The 19,792-nt window shown below is 51.4% G+C and overlaps 1 protein-coding gene and 1 long non-coding RNA gene across 13 annotated transcripts in view; one reads left to right on the top strand and one right to left on the bottom strand.

Annotated features, from left to right (window-relative positions):
* LOC145504912 (liprin-alpha-1-like) overlaps positions 1 to 16,898 on the top strand; it is a 42,050-nt gene extending 25,152 nt beyond the window's left edge. For 5 of the 12 annotated variants that reach the window (XM_081486380.1, XM_081486403.1, XM_081486340.1 and 2 more), the window contains 6 exons: positions 826 to 961; positions 3,642 to 3,865; positions 5,636 to 5,867; positions 14,226 to 14,377; positions 15,226 to 15,395; positions 15,982 to 16,898. In XM_081486380.1, the coding sequence (XP_081342506.1) occupies positions 826 to 961; positions 3,642 to 3,865; positions 5,636 to 5,867; positions 14,226 to 14,377; positions 15,226 to 15,355 (874 nt within the window). In that variant the 3' untranslated portion in view covers positions 15,356 to 15,395; positions 15,982 to 16,898. Of the gene's footprint in view, positions 1 to 825; positions 962 to 3,641; positions 3,866 to 5,635; positions 5,868 to 14,225; positions 14,378 to 15,225 lie in introns of all 12 variants that reach the window. The other 7 variants (XM_081486418.1, XM_081486414.1, XM_081486370.1 and 4 more) reach the window with 4 other exon arrangements.
* Positions 16,899 to 17,105: 207 nt separating this feature from the next.
* On the bottom strand, positions 17,106 to 19,708 carry LOC145505671 (uncharacterized). The gene is made up of 3 exons (XR_014053197.1): positions 19,392 to 19,708; positions 17,668 to 18,083; positions 17,106 to 17,291 (listed from the first exon to the last, which is right to left on the bottom strand). It is a non-coding gene; the product is annotated as an uncharacterized LOC145505671 (long non-coding RNA).
* Positions 19,709 to 19,792: the final 84 nt, after the last annotated feature.

The following is a 19,792-nucleotide window of genomic DNA, read 5'->3' on the forward strand; positions in this document are numbered from 1 at the left end:
TATGGGGTGTCCTGTCCTCGAAGGAGGGCTCTGTCTCGCGGGTTTAGAGACTCCTGCAGGTGAAGGCGCCACCCTCTTCCCAGAGACAAGACTGAGCAGACCCCGGGCGGTCCTGCAGTGCAGGCGGCTCACAGTCAAAGCGGGGCCGCACCGCCTCTCAGCAGGCCCCTCCTGAGTGAGCTCCTAGTACCCACCATGCCCAGGTCTTAGTGCTCAGGGCCTGAGCATCTGTGCTGGGCCTTGTTCAGCCCAGAGTCTGGTGACATGCTCATCTCTGCTTTTGATGGGAGACACCAGTGCGACTCAGCTCGGAGCTGTGGGTCTCAGGGCTTTCTGCTGCTGGTTGTCTGAGGCACCTTTAGAAGCGCTGAGAGCGGTGCAGAAAATGTTCCAGGTAGACGGGTGATTGTGATCCACGGACTTGACGCGGGAGAGGGAGGTCAGAGCAGGCGTGGGCCGGAGGGGAGGTGCGGGTGCCAAGAAGAAAGCAGAGCAGGTGCAGGCCCCGCCCTGGGACCTGAGGGTGGGCTCCGAGGGGACCACGGACGCCCCAGCCCCAGACAGCTGATCCCGTCCTAGTCAGCTCCACACCCTCGCGTCAGCACTGCCTTCCCCATATATGGGAGTTTTCCAGATGGTGGGCTGAGCCCTGAGTGGTTGCGGGGCAGCAGGCGGCCTATTCCTGTTGGAGCCAGGAGGGCAGTGCCCTCCTGGGGGCCCTTTTGCTCTGAAATTGCCGATTTTCCAAATTGACAGGCTCTGGCTTGACTGACAGAGTGAGCTCTCGTTCCTTCTAACAGCGCTCTTGTCTCCCTTGTGTTTCAGCCAACCCCACTTGGACAGCGCCCTGGACTTCAGGTTCCCTGTGGCGGATGGGCCGGCAGACTCCTCCGGCAGCGGGGCGGTGCTGCGGCGCCCCCGGAAAGGCCGGCTGGCCACTCTGCGTGATGAGCCGTCCAAGGCAAGGACACCCCCCCCGCCCCCTGCCCGTCCCTGGTGGGCACCTTGTGAGGCACCTGCACCCTCACACTGCGGTCCTGAGATGGGTTTGGAACAAAGCGTTGATAGATCGCTTTATGTCTTCCCATTTTCCTTTTTCTGGCTAAGAGTTTACTTTGAAGACATGTTTTTTTTTTTCTTAAAAGAACTAATTCTGATAACTTGTGGCCTACTGCGAGGCCCAGCATGGTACTAATTAGCACAGTTTTGAAATCATCCTTCGAATAACTGGATACACATATCCATCATCTTATAGTGAGAAGAATTCTCATTGGAAGTTTAAGTGCCTTTATCTTTTTGCCTCATTCATGGCATGAATTTTTTCATACATGTCTGTGTTTGAGCTTCCATATTCAGTGAGCAGCTAGTTGGGGCCAGACATCGTCAGAAGAAGGACTCCAGCAGTGAATTAAAACCCATGTGCATTCTTTATCCACTGCTACGTAAGGAATCACTGCAAAGCTTAGTGACGTCCCAGTGAGCAGGTCACAGAGCACCGTTTCTGTGCATTGTTGCAGGTGGGCCTGGTTCAGGGCCTCCTGAGGGCGCAGACATGGGAAGGCCCCCCAGGGCTGGATGGCAGGCTTTCAGACTCACCTGGCTGGTAGAGAGAGGCCCAGGTCCCTGCTGTGTGGACCTCTTCATGGCCTGGCTTTCCTCAGAACACCCTCTGAGAGCGAGAGCGCGGGATGTAGCCCGGGGCCTTTTGCGCCCCGGTCTCGGAAGCCGCACACCTTCAGTTCTGTTTGCGAGAGTGAGCTGCGAAGTCCTGCCTCGCTCAGGGGCTGAGCAGGAGTTGCCCCCTCTGCCTCTTGAAGGGAGGAGGATGGAAGAATTTGTAGACCCATTTTTAAACCCACGCCGCCTGTCGGACAGTAATGAGCAGGGAAAGGAGACCAGAGTGCCCGAGTTGTCTGAGGAGGGGGGACGATCGTGTGTGAACAGGGTGGCCAGCGAGGTGACACCTGGAGGGTGACCTTGAACAGAGACCCGGAGGCAGGAAGAGAAGTAGCCACTCGGAGATAGATCAAGGGTCGTGTCAACAAGCGGAGATAAGGGAGAGAGAGGGCCGCATCAGGGAGGACCCCGGGCTCAGGCCTGAGCAGCTCGAGGCCAGAGCCTGTTTCCTGAGCTGAGGAGGGCTGCCAGGGCAGGGAGCTAAGAGACGGGCCTCAGCCCTGTTGAGGTGGATGAGCCCATGGGGTGTCCAGGGGACGTGTCAGGTCAGCAGCTGAGTGTTCCGGCCTGGATCCAGGAGAGGCCTCACTCAGCTCAAGGTGGACTTGGGTCGTGGGCATATAGATGGTGTTTAAAGGCACGAACAAGGTAAAGTCACCAGGCAGGTGCCCGTGGAGAGATAAGGGGTGCAAGGGTAGAGCTGTGGGGTGCCCCGCATTCCAAGGTTGAGAAGGGGCGCAAGGGACTGACTAGTAACCCCAGGGAGGGCGGGGCCTGGTGCCCAGGGAGAGACATGCTTGGGGTGGGGGGAGGGCAAGGAGAGGAGGGGGCTTGGTAACATGGGTTCCTCAGAGCTCCCTGGGAGCTGCCCTGCGAGCGGGGCACACCGCCTGCTTGCAGAGAGCTGGAGACTGGGCGAGGAGGGGGACAATAGAGGCCTCTCCCAGGGAGCTGTCAGAGACCCGCAGTGGGCGCTGCAGGGAGCCCTGGAGGAGGAATCTGCTGGTTCCCTTTGTGCGATTTTAAGGTGAGAGAAGGGAGAGGACGTGCTGGCTGAGCTGATGGGGGTGAAGCCATATGCAGCTGGTTCGCTGGAGAGGAGCAGGAATGATGGCAGGTGGTCCTGGAGCCAGTGCAGGGGGTGGCCCAGCCCTGGGGAGGGGTCGTGACGAAGACAGGGGCGAGGGCGCTGGCCACGGGGGACAGGGAGCCAGCAAGCCAGCACCTCGAGGCTGCCCCTCGGCTGCTTTGAGGTCATGTCTGGGAAAGAAGGCAGGACCTGGGTGAGAGTGGGCCGGGGGGAGATGTGCCAGAGAGAAGGGTGTGAGGTGTGAGAGCTGGAGGGCGGCTCGGAGCCCAGCAGGCCCTCTCCCTCACGTCTCTGGTGACAGAGCCGCCTTGCGGTGTGAGGGGCCGTCCCCCAGAACAGCCCGCGGGCCTGCGCCCCGGGAGGAGCCCCGCGGGGGGCTGGCCCTCCCAGCCCTGCTGGCCCTGCTTGCGCCTGTCTGTGCGTGTTCTGACCAGCCTGGAAAACGGACGGCTGGGGACCTGCGAGGATGGCGCCCCTCGGTGAACTGGTACAAGTGGTGACCGCTGAGGTGGACCCAGCAGCTGCGGAGCTGAAGGATTTCTTTTTCTTATTTTCCTTCAGCCTGTCTGATGGAGGCGCAGATGTGTTGTTTTAATTTTCGGATTTTGTCTCTGACTCCATCGGCCCACCCTTGTGAATAACCTCATAGGATTGCCTTCCATCCACGCTAAGACCTGAACGTCACCAGGCCATCTAGGAAGTGGATTCTCCTCCTGCCCATTTCTTCAGTACTGCTCGCTTAAGAGATGGCAGTGTCTCATAAGCATGGCCCGTTTATCCACAGTTGGGGCTTCCATGTAAACTTGTGTTCAGTTCCTGATAGACTTGAGCTGCCTTGAATGTCGCTGACGAGACGTGGTCCTCTCGTGCCCAGGTGCAGACCCTGAAGGAAAAGGACTGGGAGCGCGCGCAGCAAGCCAGCGTGCCAGCCAACGTGGCCCAGGCGTTCGAGAGTGACGCAGACTTGTCTGACGGCGGGGGCGACAGGGCCACCCTCTTCAGCTCGGCCGCTCTGCTGTCGCCCAGCGGGCAGGGCGATGCCGAGACTCTGACTGTGATGCTTCAGGAGCAGCTGGACGCCATCAACGAAGAGATCCGGTGGGTGAGCCCGAGCCCAGCTCCCCGGAAACTCGGCTTCTCTGAGGAGCTGTCTTCTCCTTAGAGAAGGCTGAGTGTTCCATAGTAAGAAAACTGACTTCAAGTCTGCTTCAAGAATTTTCAGTTCCGAGATTGCCCTTGATTATAGAGCTCAGTCAGCCAGGGCTGTGGGGGGCGTTGTGGGGTGTCCCCCCACCAGCTCTGAGCCCCAAGGTGGGTGAGGTGCCGTGACAGTGTCCCCTGCGGCCCGTGCACCCTCCAGCACTGAAGGTTCACCCTCGTGTGTCCCTCGGAGCCTCCCACATTCTGGTGAAAAGCCACCTGAAACAGAAAAGCTGGGGTTTTGGGGGTGGTAAATTCCCACTCAGATCTGCATTTTCCTTTTGAACTTAATACAGTGTGAAGATTGGCTTGTTGTAAGACAGTGATCCAAGGACATGTGTTTGAGTTCTTCTCAACTCATCAGTGTCTGTGAGATGTTTTCTTTAGACACCATCTGGGCTGTTATAACAGTTTACAAATGGGATAGAATCCAAAGGCCCGCCTCATGGCGAGCAGGGGCCTTGTGTCTGGGTGTAGCCTGGTGGCTGGGGGACCCGAGGCCAGCCTGGTGCCACACCCGCACAGCTCTGCCTCCTGTCCCTTGTCCACGTTCAGAGTGGCCGCAGGCCGGTGACCCTGCATAGGACCTGGCAGAGCTGCTGCTCGGATTGTTCTTGTCACGTCAGCCCAGGCCGAGGTGCCCGTTCCTGTCAGCCGATCGCGGGGAACTCAGGGGAAAGGCAGGGGTGAAGGGCACAACCAGCAAATGCAGGTGGTGCCGCCTGCACTTTTGATGCCAAGACAGACTGCTTTGTGGGCCGTGTTTGAGCACAGACAGCTCAGAAAGATTGTGTTTCCCCCTCCCCCAGGAAATATGGAACGGTTACATATTAATATGTTTATTTTTACAGCATGTTGTCAGGTAAAAGTGATTTCCTTAGGTAACATGTTGACTTGAGGTAAATGGTAAATTCTTTCCATCAACTTGTTATCAACAGTGAAAAACTTTCAGGATGTATAAGTAGAAGTGAAACTGGAGAGGTGACGACCTGCAAGAATCTTGTATTTTATTTTGAAAATCATGTTATATGCATAATGGAGTATTTAAACTGCTATATAAAATCATCCGCAAGACATTAGGGGAGAAGAGCAGTAACTGTGAATTCTAGGTTAATGCAGCACATTGACATGAGTCCAGAAACTCACACAAAGCTGGTGGAGAACTTCATCAAGTGATGCATTTGTACATATACAACCTAAAAAATAAAAAAATCAATTCAGCACTTCATCTGGTCTAGAGACTTGTGTTTAGAAACTCCAGCTTGTTCATGGATCGCTGATTTGATTGTACAGAGTTCCTGATTCCCAGTGGAAAAGACTTGAGGCACTGCCGTGCATCTCTGCCCTGAGAGCAGGGAAGGTAAAGGTTGTCAACTTCAGATACCTCCTCACAGAGGGAGAGTCACCACCCTGGCCCCATCAGAATGTTAGAGTGAATCAGTAAAATCAAACGAGAATGATCAGTAGCCACTTTGTAAGACTCAAGGATAAGTTATTCTAAGTTTGAGAATATTGAAAAGAGGGAAAGTTGAACCTTTTTGCTGAGATGTTAATTGAGCAACTGTTCCTGGAATATGCTAATCGTGACACAGAATGCAAGCCCAAATTTGTTGTCCAGACACGTTCCTCTGCTGACAAAGGCAGGTGACGGGTTTTATTCTATTTTAGGTTGATCGAAGAAGAGAAGGAGAACACGGAGCAGCGGGCCGAGGAGACTGAGAGCAGGGTGGGCAGGGGGAGCTTAGGCAACCTTCGTTGTTGTAAATCCTCGAGCTCCCTCAGCCTGTGTCCTGCCTCCTCGCTTGCCGGCTCCTGCTCGCCCAGCAGTGGGCGCTCCAAGCCCCCAAGGAGGCGGCACAGCTCGGCGCAGAAAGTAGACAAGCGGGACATCAAGACTCTGGTATGTGTCTGCCTCCTCCCTGCCACGTCCCTCCCCCAGCACACTGGCTTTCTTTTTTGTTTGTTTGTTTTTTGTTTTTTCTCTTTTTACCCAGAAGAAACTCGGGTACATTTACTATGCTTAGAGGTCTAAGATTTTTAAAAACTGCCTAGTCTTTAATCATTCCATAATCGCACAGCAACAAATTAGTCTTGATATTTGGACCACCGGCTTAGCACGTCATCATGAACTCAGCCAGGGCCTGCCTCTGTAACGTTGGGCCCGGCCTGTGCTGGACACAGCAGGTGCAGGGAAGTTTCTGTTCTCACGGAGCAGACAGCCTTGTGAAAGTAACCATAGGCAGCTCTCCTGGCGTGTGAGACCCGCGCAGCACATTTTTCACTGGGGATACCTGGCTGCAGGGTGCAGGGCATGTGGTGGAAACAAAACCAAGAATCTAAACTGGTCTGCTTGCTGCTGGACCTGGCCGCACACTCAGGCCAGCTCTGGGTGTGAAACCAGGTTAAAAGCCCGGTGCCCCAGGGCCCCAGGGAAGAAGTCGGGCTTCCTCACTCTTCTGAGTCTAAAAATGGGATGACGACCTAGGGCTTTTGGTGACAGAGTGTGCAGCTCTGAAGCACATGTTCCTGCTTTCTTCCATGTTTAGCTTAGGTTTCCTGAGCGCATTGCTGTTTACCCCGTGAAATCATGTCTGTATCACTCTGCTTTGTTACTGCACTTGTATTATCACTTTTTTTTGTTACCATCCATTTCATATTAGCTGCATTGTTAGTCAGCATATAATTAAATCAACTGTGAATCATTTTAGCGGCATGTGAAGTGATAACGAGTCTATTTTGTGGTCTTTTGACACACTGGTTTTATAATTTGCATCACTGGCTAATTAGTTGATAGTTTGTATTCTTTGACGATTTCTCTGTGGTTTCATGCTTGATTTCTTTCTGAGTATTTGTATAAGAACAGTTCTGTATGTTTTTTCTTGTTGTTGGAGTTCTCTGACGGTGTGTCTGCTTTCATCATTGGTTTTGATTTCCTGTTTCATCCTGTTGTCTGCTTCGTTGTCATCAATCTAGACCCCAGCTTCCCACAACCGCACCCCCCCGAGGCTGTAGTTTACCCATCCATCTCCCCTCCCCCGTCCTCCCACTTGCTCTGGTCATAGCAGTCTGGGGTCCACTGCGTGTGTCCCCTTAGTCGGGTTTCTGCTTTGTCTTCATGTCTCATTAAATGATGTTTTCCCCCATAGCACTAAGTTTGAATTATTGTATCACTATGCAGTTGCAAGCATAATGTAGATGGATGATACACTACAGAACCTGTGTAATTCATAAATGAGATTATGCTTACCTAAAGAAATGATCCTCTTATGTGTAGAATTAATGGACTTTTGACACAACATCCTTTCTGTGTTGGTGCTTGTATTTGAGGCTGTAAATCTCATCAGCTTTTGCATGGTTAATGTCTCTACTAGACTCTTTAACAAAGTATCTTCTATGGTTCATAAAATGTGAAGACTCCACCTGCTGTTATGCTAGCTTTCATTCTTACATATTTTCATAGGGTACCTGCTTTAATGAATTTATTTTCAGAAGTTTGAAATCAAATTCTAGGTAACGATTTTACATTAATGTCCAACAGGTGGTTAGATTTGTTCAGTGTTAAAATAGGTATTACGGCAGCTTCCTCGTCAGTTAAATTACTATTTTAAAGTATAACATGTTATTTATTAAGAGAAACTAAGTTATAGAGAAGTTTGGCTGAGAATAGAAAACTGTTAAGGCCCTATGTTGTACAGAATGCTGTGCTTTAACAAATCATGATGTTGTAATAGAATTGTATCTTCCTGAGGAATAATGTGTACTGTTTCTCTAGTAAATCTTGAATAGCTTATTTAACTTCTGTGGTGAAAGAAAATGTTCTGTTTCCAGTTACCTGTTTTCTAAATCTTCATCTCACTTATATGTTTGCCGTCATTTTTGCTTTACTGTCTTTGCCTATAATGATTCTTGAATTTTTAGCTTCAAAGTCGCAATAAATCTAGTTTCTCTTCATTTCTTTGCATGCATCTATCAGTCTAGTGAGTTAAGGAAGCATCGTCGAAACGTAAACTATTTAGTAATTTAGCATGCCTTTGTTTCTCTGTGAAGTATTAGAGTCCTTATTGTGTTACGTGAATGACCACTATGTGGTTATGTACTGGTGGATAATTGACGTTTTAATGTAAGTAATGAAACTCACCCACCACTTAAAATATGCTGATGATGCAATCAATCCATCCTAAAGGAGATCAATCCTGGGTGTTCATTGGAAGGATTGATGTTGAAGCTGAAACTCCCAATACTTTGGCCACCTCATGCGAAGAGTTGACTCATTGGAAAAGACCCTAATGCTGGGTTTGATTGGGGGCAGGAGGAGAAGGGGACAACAGAGGATGAGATGGTTGGATGGCATCACTGACTCGATGGACATGGGTTTGGGTGGACTCCGGGAGTTGGTGATGGACAGGGAGGCCTGGCGTGCTGCAATTCATGGGGTCGCAAAGAATCAGACACGACTGAGCGACTGAATGGAACTGAACTGAACTGAAGTGAACTGATGGTTCTGTTGGAAATAGGTCATTCGTTGGGACAATTGTAAGTTTGCCTTTCTCCCACTTGTTTGTCTTCTAATCATCTCATGCTTATTTATAATAGACATAGTATTATTTATTATTTTTAAAATTTTCTTTACTTATTTTTTTGGCCATGCTGCACAGCTAATGGGATGTTAGTTCCCCAACCAGGGATCAGACCGGTGTGAAAGTGAAAGTGCCAAATCCTTACCTCTGGACCACCATGGAATTTCCACGTAGTGTTTTCTTAAAAGAAATGACTGAATCAGAGCCATAGATATTAGATTTGGGGGAAGCCAATTTAATGACTGTGGGTAGCAGTGTGCAGGAGACTCGGTGTGCCAGGCACCGTGTCGAGTGCTTTCCGAGTCCGTCATCTAATCCCGCAGACACCCAGGTGAGGTCCAGGCTGCTGTTATCCCCATTCAGCAGACATGGACACTGAGGCTTAGAGAGGCCGGGCACTGTGCCCAGGCTCCCATACCCAGTGGTGCGGTGCGGACTGGTCTGATCAGAGCCTGGACACTTAGCTGTGGTGCCGTCCATCCTGCTTTCCTCCAGAGGCCCTCGTGTCCATCACGGCATCCCTGATGGAGGGAGCCTCAGGAGGGAGCTCTCTGCCTCTCCCCTCGGGTCACTTGGATGAGCCCCTGTTGTTGGAGTCCAGTGGCCCGAGGGCTGGCCTTCCTTGTCCCTCTTCCGCTCCCATCCCGCTGATGGAGCACTCCTGGGGCCTTCCCGCAGGACTTGGGCAGCCGCGCTCCAGTTCAGGCAGCTCAGTGCCCAGGAACCCTTCTGCTGGGCACAGCAGAGTAGCTCCGTCACCCTGGGGTTGGTGACCTGGGTGTGCCGCTCGCCCGCTTTGTGGCCTGCTTTGCCCTCCTGTTAATTGAGGACACGGTACTGCCCATCCTAGTCACGTGGGCACTCGTGGGGCGGGCTCCCATCCTGGGGGAGGGTGCCAGGCTGGGGACCCAGAGGCCTTTCTTAGGACAAGGCCCGGGGGAAGGGCCTGGCCGTGGTCCCTGACTTTGAGGCAGGTGTTTGTATGCATTCAGTCCTAGTCAACCCAGGTGTGTCACTTCCCTGCTCTGTTCTTTGTTGTTTTCTGATTTTTATAAATGCTTCTTTTAACTTGAATTTGAGATTGATCCCTCTTCAGTTCCATGTGGATAATTTATAGCCTTTGTAGCCTTCTGTTGTCTGAGGGTTGTTGTTAGAGATCAGGGGAGAGTGCACAGTTTATCCAGCTGCTGTTAAACGAGTTCAGCTGTATTTTGCACTAAGTCGCTTTGTTGTCACCAAGCTCCTGTGGGGCTGCAGTGGATCAGTATTCTTTACAGAATCCCATTACAAAGGCACAGGTTAGTTGGTTAAAACAACGCACTCATTGTTTATAAAAATACTTGCCGTGCATGCTTCCTAAAACCCCTGGCTGAACCACACGCCCACATGTATAAGTGAGACCTGTCTGGACCCTGAAGAGGTTTATCTGTTCCCCACACTGTTGCCACCACTGTTTCCTGTCCTCAGACCCAGCACTAGCGGAAAAGCTGGGAGTCCAGGAGAGATCATCTTTTATTTTTTTCTTTAATTAGCTTATTTTTTAATTGAAAAATAATTGCTTTGCAGAATTTTGTTCTTTTCTGTCAAACCTCAGGAAAAGTCAGCCATAGGTACACATATATCCCCTCCCTTTTGAACCTCCCTCCCATCTCCCTCCCCAACCCACCCCTCTAGGTTGATAGAAGAGTATCTCTTAGTGAAGACTTCAGTAGATTTCAGTCGCTCAGTCGTGTCCGAATCTTTGCAACCCCATGAATCGCAGCACGCCAGGCCTCCCTGTCCATGACCAGCTCCCGGAGTCCACCCAAACCCATGTCCATCGAGTGGATGATGCCATCCAGCCATCTCATCCTCTGTCGTCCCCTTCTCCTTCTGCCCTCAATCCTTCCCAGCATTAGGGTCTTTTCCAATGAGTCAACTCTTCCCATGAGGTGGCAAAAGTATTGGAGTTGCAGCTTCAACATCAGTCCTTCCAATGAACACCCAGGACTGATCACATTTAGGATAGACTGGTTGGATCTTCTTGCAGTCCAAGGGACTCTCAAGAGTCTTCTCCAACACCACAGCTCAAAAGCATCACTTCTTTGGCACTCAGCTTTCTTCACCGTCCAACTCTAACATGCATACATGACTACTGGAAAAACCATAAATGGACCTTAGATGAACCATAGATGGCAAACTAATGTCTCTGCATTTAAATATGCTGTCTAGTTTGGTCATAACTTTCCTTCCAAAGAGTAAGCGTCTTTTAATTTCATGGCTGCAATCACCATCTGCAGTGATTTTAGAGCCCCCAAAAGTAAAGTCTGACACTGTTTCCACTGTTTCCCCATCTTTCTGCCATGAACTGATGGGACCAGATGCCATTGATCTTAGTTTTTGGAATGTTGAGCTTTAAGCCAACTTTTTCACTCTCCTCTTTCACTTTCATCAAGAGGCTTTTTAGGTCCTCTTCACTTTTTGCCATAAGGGTGGTGTCATCTGCATATCTGAGGTTATTGATATTTCTCCCAGCAATCTTGATTCTAGCTTGTGCTTCCTCCAGCCCTGCATTTTGCATGATGTATTCTGCATATAAGTTAAATAAGCAGGGTGACAATATACAGCCTTGACGTACTCCTATTCCTATTTGGAACCAGTCTGTTGTTCCATGTCCAGTTCTAATTGTTGCTTCCGGACCTGCATACAGGTTTCTCAAGAGGAAGGTCAGATGGTCTGGTATTCCCATCTCTTTCAGAATTTTCCACAGTTTATTTTGATCCACACAGTCAAAGGCTTTGGCATAGTCAATAAAGCAGAAATAGATGCTTTTCTGGAACTCTCTTTCTTTTCCGATGATCCAGTGGATGTTGGCAATTTGATCTGTGGTTCCTCTGCCTTTTCTAAAACCAGTTTAAACATCTGGAAGTTCACGGTTCATGTATTGCTAAAGCCTGGCTTGGAGAATTTTGAGCATTACTTTCCTAGTGTGTGAGATAAGTGCAATTGTGCGGTAGTTCGAGCATTCTTTGGCATTGCCTTTCTTTGGGATTGGAATGAAAACTGACGTTTTCTAGTCCTGTGGCCACTGCTGAGTTTTCCAAATTTGCTGGCATATCGAGTGCAGCACTTTCACAGCGTCATCTTTCAGGATTTGAAATAGCTCAACTGGAATTCCGTCACCTCCACTAGCTTTGTTTGTAGTGATGCTTTCTAAGGCCCACTTGACTTCACATTCGAGGATGTCTGGTTCTAGGTGAGTGATGACACCATCGTGATTATCTGGGTCGTGAAGATCTTTTTTGTACAGTTCTTCTGTGTATTCTTGCCACCTCTTCTTAATATCTTCTGCTTCTGTTAGGTCCATACCATTTCTGTCCTTTATCGAGCCCATCTTTGCATGCAGTGTACCCTTGGTATCTCTAATTTTCTTGAAGAGATCTCTAGTCTTTCCCATTCTGTTGTTTTCCTCTATTTCTTTGCATTGATCGCTGAGGAAGGCTTTCTTATCTCTCCTTGCTGTTCTTTGGAACTCTGCATTGAGATAGGAATATCTTTCCTTTTCTCCTTTGCTTTTCTCTTCCCTTCTTTTCACAGCTATTTATAAGGCCTCCTCAGACAGCCATTTTGCTTTTTTGCATTTCTTTTCCTTGGGGATGGTCTTAATCCCTGTCTCCTGTACAGTGTCATGAACCTCCATCTATAGTTCATCTGGCACTCTGTCTATGAGGTCTAGTCCCTTAAATCTATTTCTCACTTCCACTGTATAATCATAAGGGATTTGATATAGGTCATACCTGAATGGTCTAGTGGTTTTGCCTACTTTCTTCAACTGAAGTCTGAATTTGGCAATAAGGAGTTCACGATCTGAGCCACAGTCAGCTCCCGGTCTTGTTTTTGCTGACTGTATAGAGCTTCTCCATCTTTGGCTGCAAAGAATATAATCAGTCTGATTTCGGTGTTGACCATCTGGTGATGTCCATGTGTAGAGTCTTCTCTTGTGTTGTTGGAAGAGGGTATTTGCTATGCCCAGTGCGTTCTCTTGGCAAAACTCTATTAGTCTTTGCCCTGTTTCATTCTGTACTCCAAGGCCAAATTTGCCTCTTATTCCAGGTGTTTCCTGGCTTCCTACTTTTGCATTCCAGTCCCCTATAATGAAAAGGACATCTTTCTGGGGTGTTAGTTCTAAAAGGTCTTGTAGGTCTTCATAGAACTGTTCAACTTCAGTTTCTTCAGCGTTACTGGTTGGGGCCTAGGCTTGGATTACCGTGATATTGAATGGTTTGCCTTGGAAACGAACAGAGATCATTCTGTCATTTTTTAGATTGCATCCAAGGACTGCATTTCGGGCTCTTTTGTTGACCATGATGGCTACTCCATTTCTTCTAAGGGATTCCTGCCCACAGTAATAGATACAATAGTCATCTGAGTTAAATTCACCCATTCCAGTTCATCTTAGTTCGCTGATTCCTAGAATGTCGACGTTCACTCTTGCCTGTTTGACCACTCCCAATTTGCCTTGATTCATGAACCTAACGTGCCAGGTTCCTATGAAATATTGCTCTGTATAGCATGGGACCTTGCTTCTATCACCAGTCACATCCACAACTGGCTGTTGTTTTTGCTTTGGCTCCATCCCTTCACTCTTTCTCGAGTTATTTCTCCACTGATCTGCAGTAGCATATTGGGCAGCTACCGACCTTGGGAGTTCATCTTTCAGTGTCGTATTTTTTGTCTTTTCATACTGTTCGTGGGATTCTGAAGGCAAGAATACTGAAGTGGTTTGCCATGCCCTTCTCTAGTGGACCACATTCTGTCAGACCTCTCCACCATCACCTGTCCATCTTGGTTGGCCCCACACGGCATGGCCTAGTTTCATTGAGTTAGACAAGGCTGTGGTCCGTGTAATCAGTTTGGCTAGTTTTCTGTGATTATGGCTTCAGTGTGTCTGCCCTCTGATGCCCTCTCACAACACCTACCGTCTTACTTGGGTTTCTCTTACCTTGGACGTGAGGTATGAAGACTTAGGGGTGCTTTATGTAAACCACAGTGAGCAAATTACACTCAAACTGCGTGTAAGCACTTCAGTGTGAGCCCCTAGTCTGTATGTTACTTAGAAATACAAACCATACACATGGCATGGAGGGATTAGGTACCTTTTCTTTGTTTCACTTGTTGTCATAGGTTCCGGTAACCTGCGTCATCACTAAAACTGATCTTGGGTGGTGGTACAATCTGTTTCCTTTTCTCCTTCAAACAGAAAGGTCTGGATGGGTTTGCTGAGAGCTTTCTTACTCTTGCTAGTGGTGCTTCTGAGCAGCATCTGACGATGAGGACAGTCCTCTTCAGGGCAGTTCATGCCATGCAGGGATCATGGTGCCGGCATCACTCTGCTGTCCTGCCCGATGGGGCCATCTGGTCGCTGGATTCCAGGGAGGGCGGAGCCCGGCTGCAGGGAGGCTCCCGTCCTGGGTCTCTGCACTCAGTCGGGGGCTCTCGCTGCTCCACCGCCCCGCTTCTCTTGAAAAAGACAGTCCTTTAAGATGGCATTAAGCTAGAACAAGGCTATTTTTTTGGACTTGGCAGAAAGCATAGCTAATAGATTTTCAGATAAGTTTCTGGTTATAACGTAAAGCCTGTGTGATTGCCTTTTTCGACAAAGTCTATTGTTACTCAGTTTTACGCTTACCTCACTTCCTCAGCTGCCAGTTTTACCGGAAGAGGTACTAGATGATAAGACGACCATGAGATGTGAAACCTCGACTCCCCCCTCGCCGCAGTCCCTTTGGCTGGACTGGCTGCACACGGGGGCGCGGCACACAGCCAGCCACGAGGACATCAGGGACGCCCGCAGGTAAGGGGCCTGAGCGCCTCGTTGTCAGTTTCAGGAGCCCTGCGCCTCTTGTCTTGAAAGAGTTGGAAGGATGATTTTAAAGGAATCCCACTGGATTAGGTGCCTATGCTTAGTGGTGAACTTCAGGTGCTGGGGGAGAAGAGCTCAGTGACCTCAGTGATTTTAGAAAACGTCCGTCTCTACAGATTGACTCCTGTGGGAGGTTTCTTCCTGCTCTTGCTAGAGGTCTGCCCAGCCCGGGGCGCGTTCCTGACGGTGACGGCCCCATGCCTCTCGGATTTGCTGTTGAGGGTTCCTCCCTTTTCCTCAAGGGTCTCCTCTCAGGAGGCTGTCTGTCCCCTCCTGTGACTGACACTGTCCTCATTCAGACCACCACCTGCTGACCTCCCGTCCTGAGACCGGCAGCACTCGATGGAGGGCACATGTGGTCACCTGACCAGCAGCCCTGCACGGTGACAGTCACTCTCCTGCCGCGGCCGGGGACGGTCACCCTGCGGGAGGCGGAGGGAACTGCCCAGAGCGAGGGCACTCGCCTTCTCTGGGAGCATCGTCACCTGCCGATCAGCGACCCTGAGGGAGGGTCGAAGCGCCCTCTGAACCAGCTGGTCTGGAGTCAAGCCCTCCTCGGGGGAGAGCTTGAATCAGAGAATCTTAGCTTCCCGGGGTGGTTGTCTGTGGCCGGGAGCTGGCATTGCTCGTGTGAAGTGTAGTTGGTGAAGGAGACTCCACTGTCTGCTGTGAGGTTGAGGCGTGGGTGGTGCTGGGTGGCCGGTTCTATCAGTAGTTTTTGTGGACGGGTGTGTGTTTGCACGAGGGCGCTGGTTAAAGGCCGTTTTCTCTCCCCGAAGGTCAACAGGCTCTCAGGACGGCCCCGGGAGCAACCCCAGCAGCAGCACCAGCAGCCAGGACTCGCTGCACAAAGCCTCAAAGAAGGGCATCAAGTCCTCTATCAGCCGCCTGTTTGGCAAGAAGGAATAGGGCCGGCCTGGACTCCCCGGCAAGGAGGCGTCAGGACCAGGTGGGTGATTAACCGTTCAGAGGGAGGAGGGCCTGCAGGCGTGTCCCTTCTGTGTCTCCCCCGTCTTCCCCACGAGACTCCTGTCACTCACGCTGGGTGTCCTCCTGGGAGCAAGAGTGGAGGAGATGTCTGTCTTCTCGGTGGGTCCGAGATGATCGGGTGAGTGAATGAGTGGATGGGTGCATGGTTGGATGAACAGATGGCTGGCTAGATGGGTGGATGAATGGAGCATGGAATGAATAAAGCAGATGTTTACACTTTACCACTAGCGCCACCTGGAAGGCTCCAGTGAGCGCTGACAACTAGGAAATGCAGAAAATAAGGGCTGCTCATAAGTTAAACTGGCAGAGCAGCAAGCACAGGTTGTAAAGAGAAAAACACACGATGACCGACAACAGTGCCGACAGAAACAAACAGGGATGCGTTCACCCACATAAAGATAATATCTGTGCCATTCGGAAAAGGAGCCCGTCAGCCCTTGGAGGGACAGTTGGAACTGGAATGAAAACTGAGGCCATGGTCAGCAGTGCCCACCCACACGGCACAAGTGGGGTGGTGTCACTCACCAGGCTTCCTGCATCCCCAGAGCTGCTGGCGGTAACATCTCTGAGTGCTGAGGCCGGGCAACGTTCCCGAGTGAGCTAAGGCATCGCTGCTCTCCTTCCAGTGCTGCTGCGGGGCCCTCTGTGGGCAGCCACCCTCAGCCCCTGCCCTGCCACCCGCTGGGGCCCGGCTGTGCCCCTGGGATCCTTTCAGCCCTTGAGCTTGGGTGTTCCCAGCCCTCTGCCACGCTGGACTGGGACGCAACTCAGGACTTGGGCTTGAGATATCAAGGAGACCATGAATCTGGAAGGACACAGCCCTGGGGCCCTCAAGTGACCACATGTGAAGAGTAGGAGAGCAATGCCCCCACGGGGAGGAAGCAGAGCTGGGGAACGTGCCCACACCCACCACTGCTTCTGGCACAAGTGCCTCTTTGCCTCTCCTTGGCCTGCAACAGACCCCAGCTGCTGCTGCTCCACAGGTGATTCCTAAAGATGCACTGCCTGCAAGGTCTATTGTTCCTGCTGCTCTGGGGCTGCCTGAGTGTGCTCAGGAGCATCTGACAAGTGGGGCTGCCACACCTCATGCTGAAGGTGGGGGCCTGATGCTGGGGGAGGGTTTGATGGGGGGGTGCTGACACTGCGGGATAGTCTGATGCTGAGGGAAGGCCTGATGCTGGTGGGGAACTTCTGTTGCTGGACTAGAGTCTGATGCTGTGGGCGGGCCTTATGCTGGGCTAGGGTCAATGCTGGGGGAGGGTCTGATGGGGGGGTGCTGACGCTGCGGGATAGTCTGATGGTGATGGAAGGCCTGATGCTGGACTAGGGTCTGATGCCGGAGGGGGGCCTAATATTTTCTCTATGGTATTCATGAATTTTTCACTAATTAAAAACTCTAATAAAATATCTTAGGGTCCATATAACAAGTATTAACAGATTAAAGATTGCATTGAGTTCAAAATGTAGTCTTTGTCATATTTTGGACGCGGTATAATCATCTGTACAAGTAGTACGGGTAAACTGGAAACAAACACACCGACGAGTCAGTCCTAGGACGGAGGCTGCTGCCCGATACCCTGCCCCTGCAGAAACCACCTGGTACCCATTCTGGGCTTCAGCTGCTTTGAGAATTCAGAGACACATGAAGGACCAGGCAGATCAAGGAGAGAACTCTGTGGCTGACTTTATTCTGACACATAGCTAAAAGCTGCTGGTAAAAAAAACCTTAAAACCCAGTCAAGCTTTCTAGCTGAGACGTGAACAGGACAGAGCAGACAGCCTCCTGCCCGCAGAGCGGCTCGAGCAGGGCTGGGCTCCCGGCTCGGACCCACCAGAGGACCACCCAGAGCAGCACCTGCAAGGGAGGGTGGCCCCTCATTGGCACCCGACCCCCAGATGCCGCTGCACTTCCGTGTTAAACACTGGCCTCCTCACAGAGAAGCCCAGGGCAGGGCAGCCTCGTGAACCCTGATGCTCTGGGTCCTGTTCCCTCCTAGAATGTGCACGCAGGGCACGGCCAGCAGCACTGCCGCTGTGGGAGGGACACCCATGCGCACGTACGCGAGGGAGACTCGGGCCGTGCTCTGACCACTCTGGCGGCAACCAGGGGCCAAGGTCACGTTCTCTGCCACTGAGGGCTGTCCTGGGCCCGACCTCCGGAGACCCGCTGACCCTCCACGCCCAGGGCGTGGCCTCCATGCCCCCGCGGTACCAGGTCGGCCTGTACTCACCCTGAAGCTCAGCAGGAGTAAGTCCTGACTGTAGCGGAATCCAGCCTCTGCGTTCCTGCCACGCTGCCTGGCCCCACGAGTGTGGGAGGAAGCGTGCAAACACAGTGCAGTTAGTCGTGGAACGTCACACGGGGCACGAAGACACACACACCCGCAGCAGCGCCCACTCCTACTGAGAGTCTGGGGAAACTTCTAGAGGGTGGATGAGCTGGAGAGAGCAAGCCTGGGGGCAGCCACATGAGGGGTCCCTGCCACGCGTGGGGGGGTGATGGTCACACTAGAGCAGCAACGGCACATTCGATGACAGAAACGCCGTCATGGGGACAGCTACTCCACGTGACCAGCTGCCCGGTCTCTCCTTAGACCTCCAGATTCACAGAGCTCCTGGACCTCTCTTCCAGTCCTCAGGGCTGCATCTGCGAGAATGGGATGTGGGGAGTGACCGGCTACTTGCAGGTCAGCGGCCGGGCACTGGTGGCCTGGAGCCCTGGGATCTGCTGTCCTGGGGGCCAGGCCACTCTCCCCAGGTGGCTTCAGGGGGTGCAGAGGACGGGGCTGATAAGAAACCTGAAACTCAGTCTCAGCCTCCCTTGGCAATGTCACCACTGACATTTTCTCGTCACAATACAGGCTGTAGGGCCTGACCCCAGCTCCAAGTTGAATGAGAAATCTCCATAATCCCCTAGCAGAAACCCGCTGCTCCCAATTCAACGTTTTCCGTCGTCCCCTGGGCCCACCAGGAACACATCTGATGAGTTTCTGGCCAGGGTTCCAGAGAGGGCTGAAGACAGTGGGGGCTGCTGATGGAGCAGGTCACCTGTCTAAACCCTTCTGACTCTAAGAGCCCTGGACACCTGCTGCACTGCGACTTCAAAAGCCATGAAAACAACCCAGTTACACAATTTATGCCTTGCCTAGCTCGTGAGGTTTGTAAAAGGTCATCACCCATTTATTATATTCCCAGCACCTCTTTCTAGGATTGTTCCTAATTTATCTAAACTCTAACGTCAATGTCACTATGTGCCTCTGACAGGGAAATGTTGGATTTATAATGAGGAGAACGGAAAATAAAAAAGCAAACAGTTAAGACTCTTCAATCGACTGAAAGCTAAGCTACAGTTAAGATTTGTAAAAATGAGCTGCATGCACCTTGGAAGAAAAATGCTGTGTAAAAAAGGAGAGAGTCACTGGGTCTCCCCCACCCCGGTTAAGCGTATCATTGGGTTCTGGCGAAGAGACGATGCAGCTTCCCCGTAAGCCCCCTCATCGAAAGTGTCCAGCTTAGCACAGGCTTTACCTAAATGTACTTTGCTCTGTGAGAGCAAGTGAGAGCAAAGCTTATAAATCTGCTCATGGGAAGGCCTAGTAACAGAAAAGAAATGGCACCAAAGAGACCCTCCAGGCCCTGCTCCCACGAGGTGAGCGCACACTCCCTCTGGGAACCCCCAGTGTGGCCGGCACAGGCAGTTGGGGAGGAAGGAGCCACTGAGACGCCTCTGTCTCGGACAGGACACTGAGGGGGCGGGGGAGTGTGCACAAGGCATCTCCTGAGCCACAGAGCCTGACCCCAGCCCAGGCCGTCGGGCCGTCTGTCTTGCCATCGAGTGGGGACACAGCGGCCCTGAGCACCCAGCCTGAACTAGCAGCGTTCTCTGGCAGAGAGGCTGTCAGAGGGAACGCCAGAGCTGGGTTTGAAAGGACAACTGCAAGGACGGTGTACTTACGGCCTGGCCGAACTCAGGGGAAGACCTCTCTCGGCCTCACCTTCTTCCTTCGCCCCATCGACTGACAGTGTGCAAGGGACTGACAACACTGAGGACGGAGGGAGGACAGGAAAGTGGACGCTGCTGTCACTTAAATGGACTTGGCCATCCTCCCAGTGTGGAGAGTTGTTGAGGGGCAACTGGTGTGGCCTGAGAGTGACCCTACTGTTTTATGAAAGAACTCTTGAGCACTGCCAGCCACACACACACATGTCTACCAGCATGGGTGTCAATCTAATGCTCTGAGAACACACATGAGTCTTAGTTTTATTAGGTGCAAGAACATGCTAGTATTCAGAGAAGAACCTTAAAAAAAAAAAAAAAAGCATGACCGTTAAACGTTTATACCAGATGTTAGCATT

Source organism: Giraffa tippelskirchi, chromosome 1 (assembly GCF_054371585.1).
Source record: "Giraffa tippelskirchi isolate mGirTip1 chromosome 1, T2T-mGirTip1v1.2.pri, whole genome shotgun sequence".
Taxonomy (NCBI): Eukaryota; Metazoa; Chordata; class Mammalia; order Artiodactyla; family Giraffidae; genus Giraffa; species Giraffa tippelskirchi.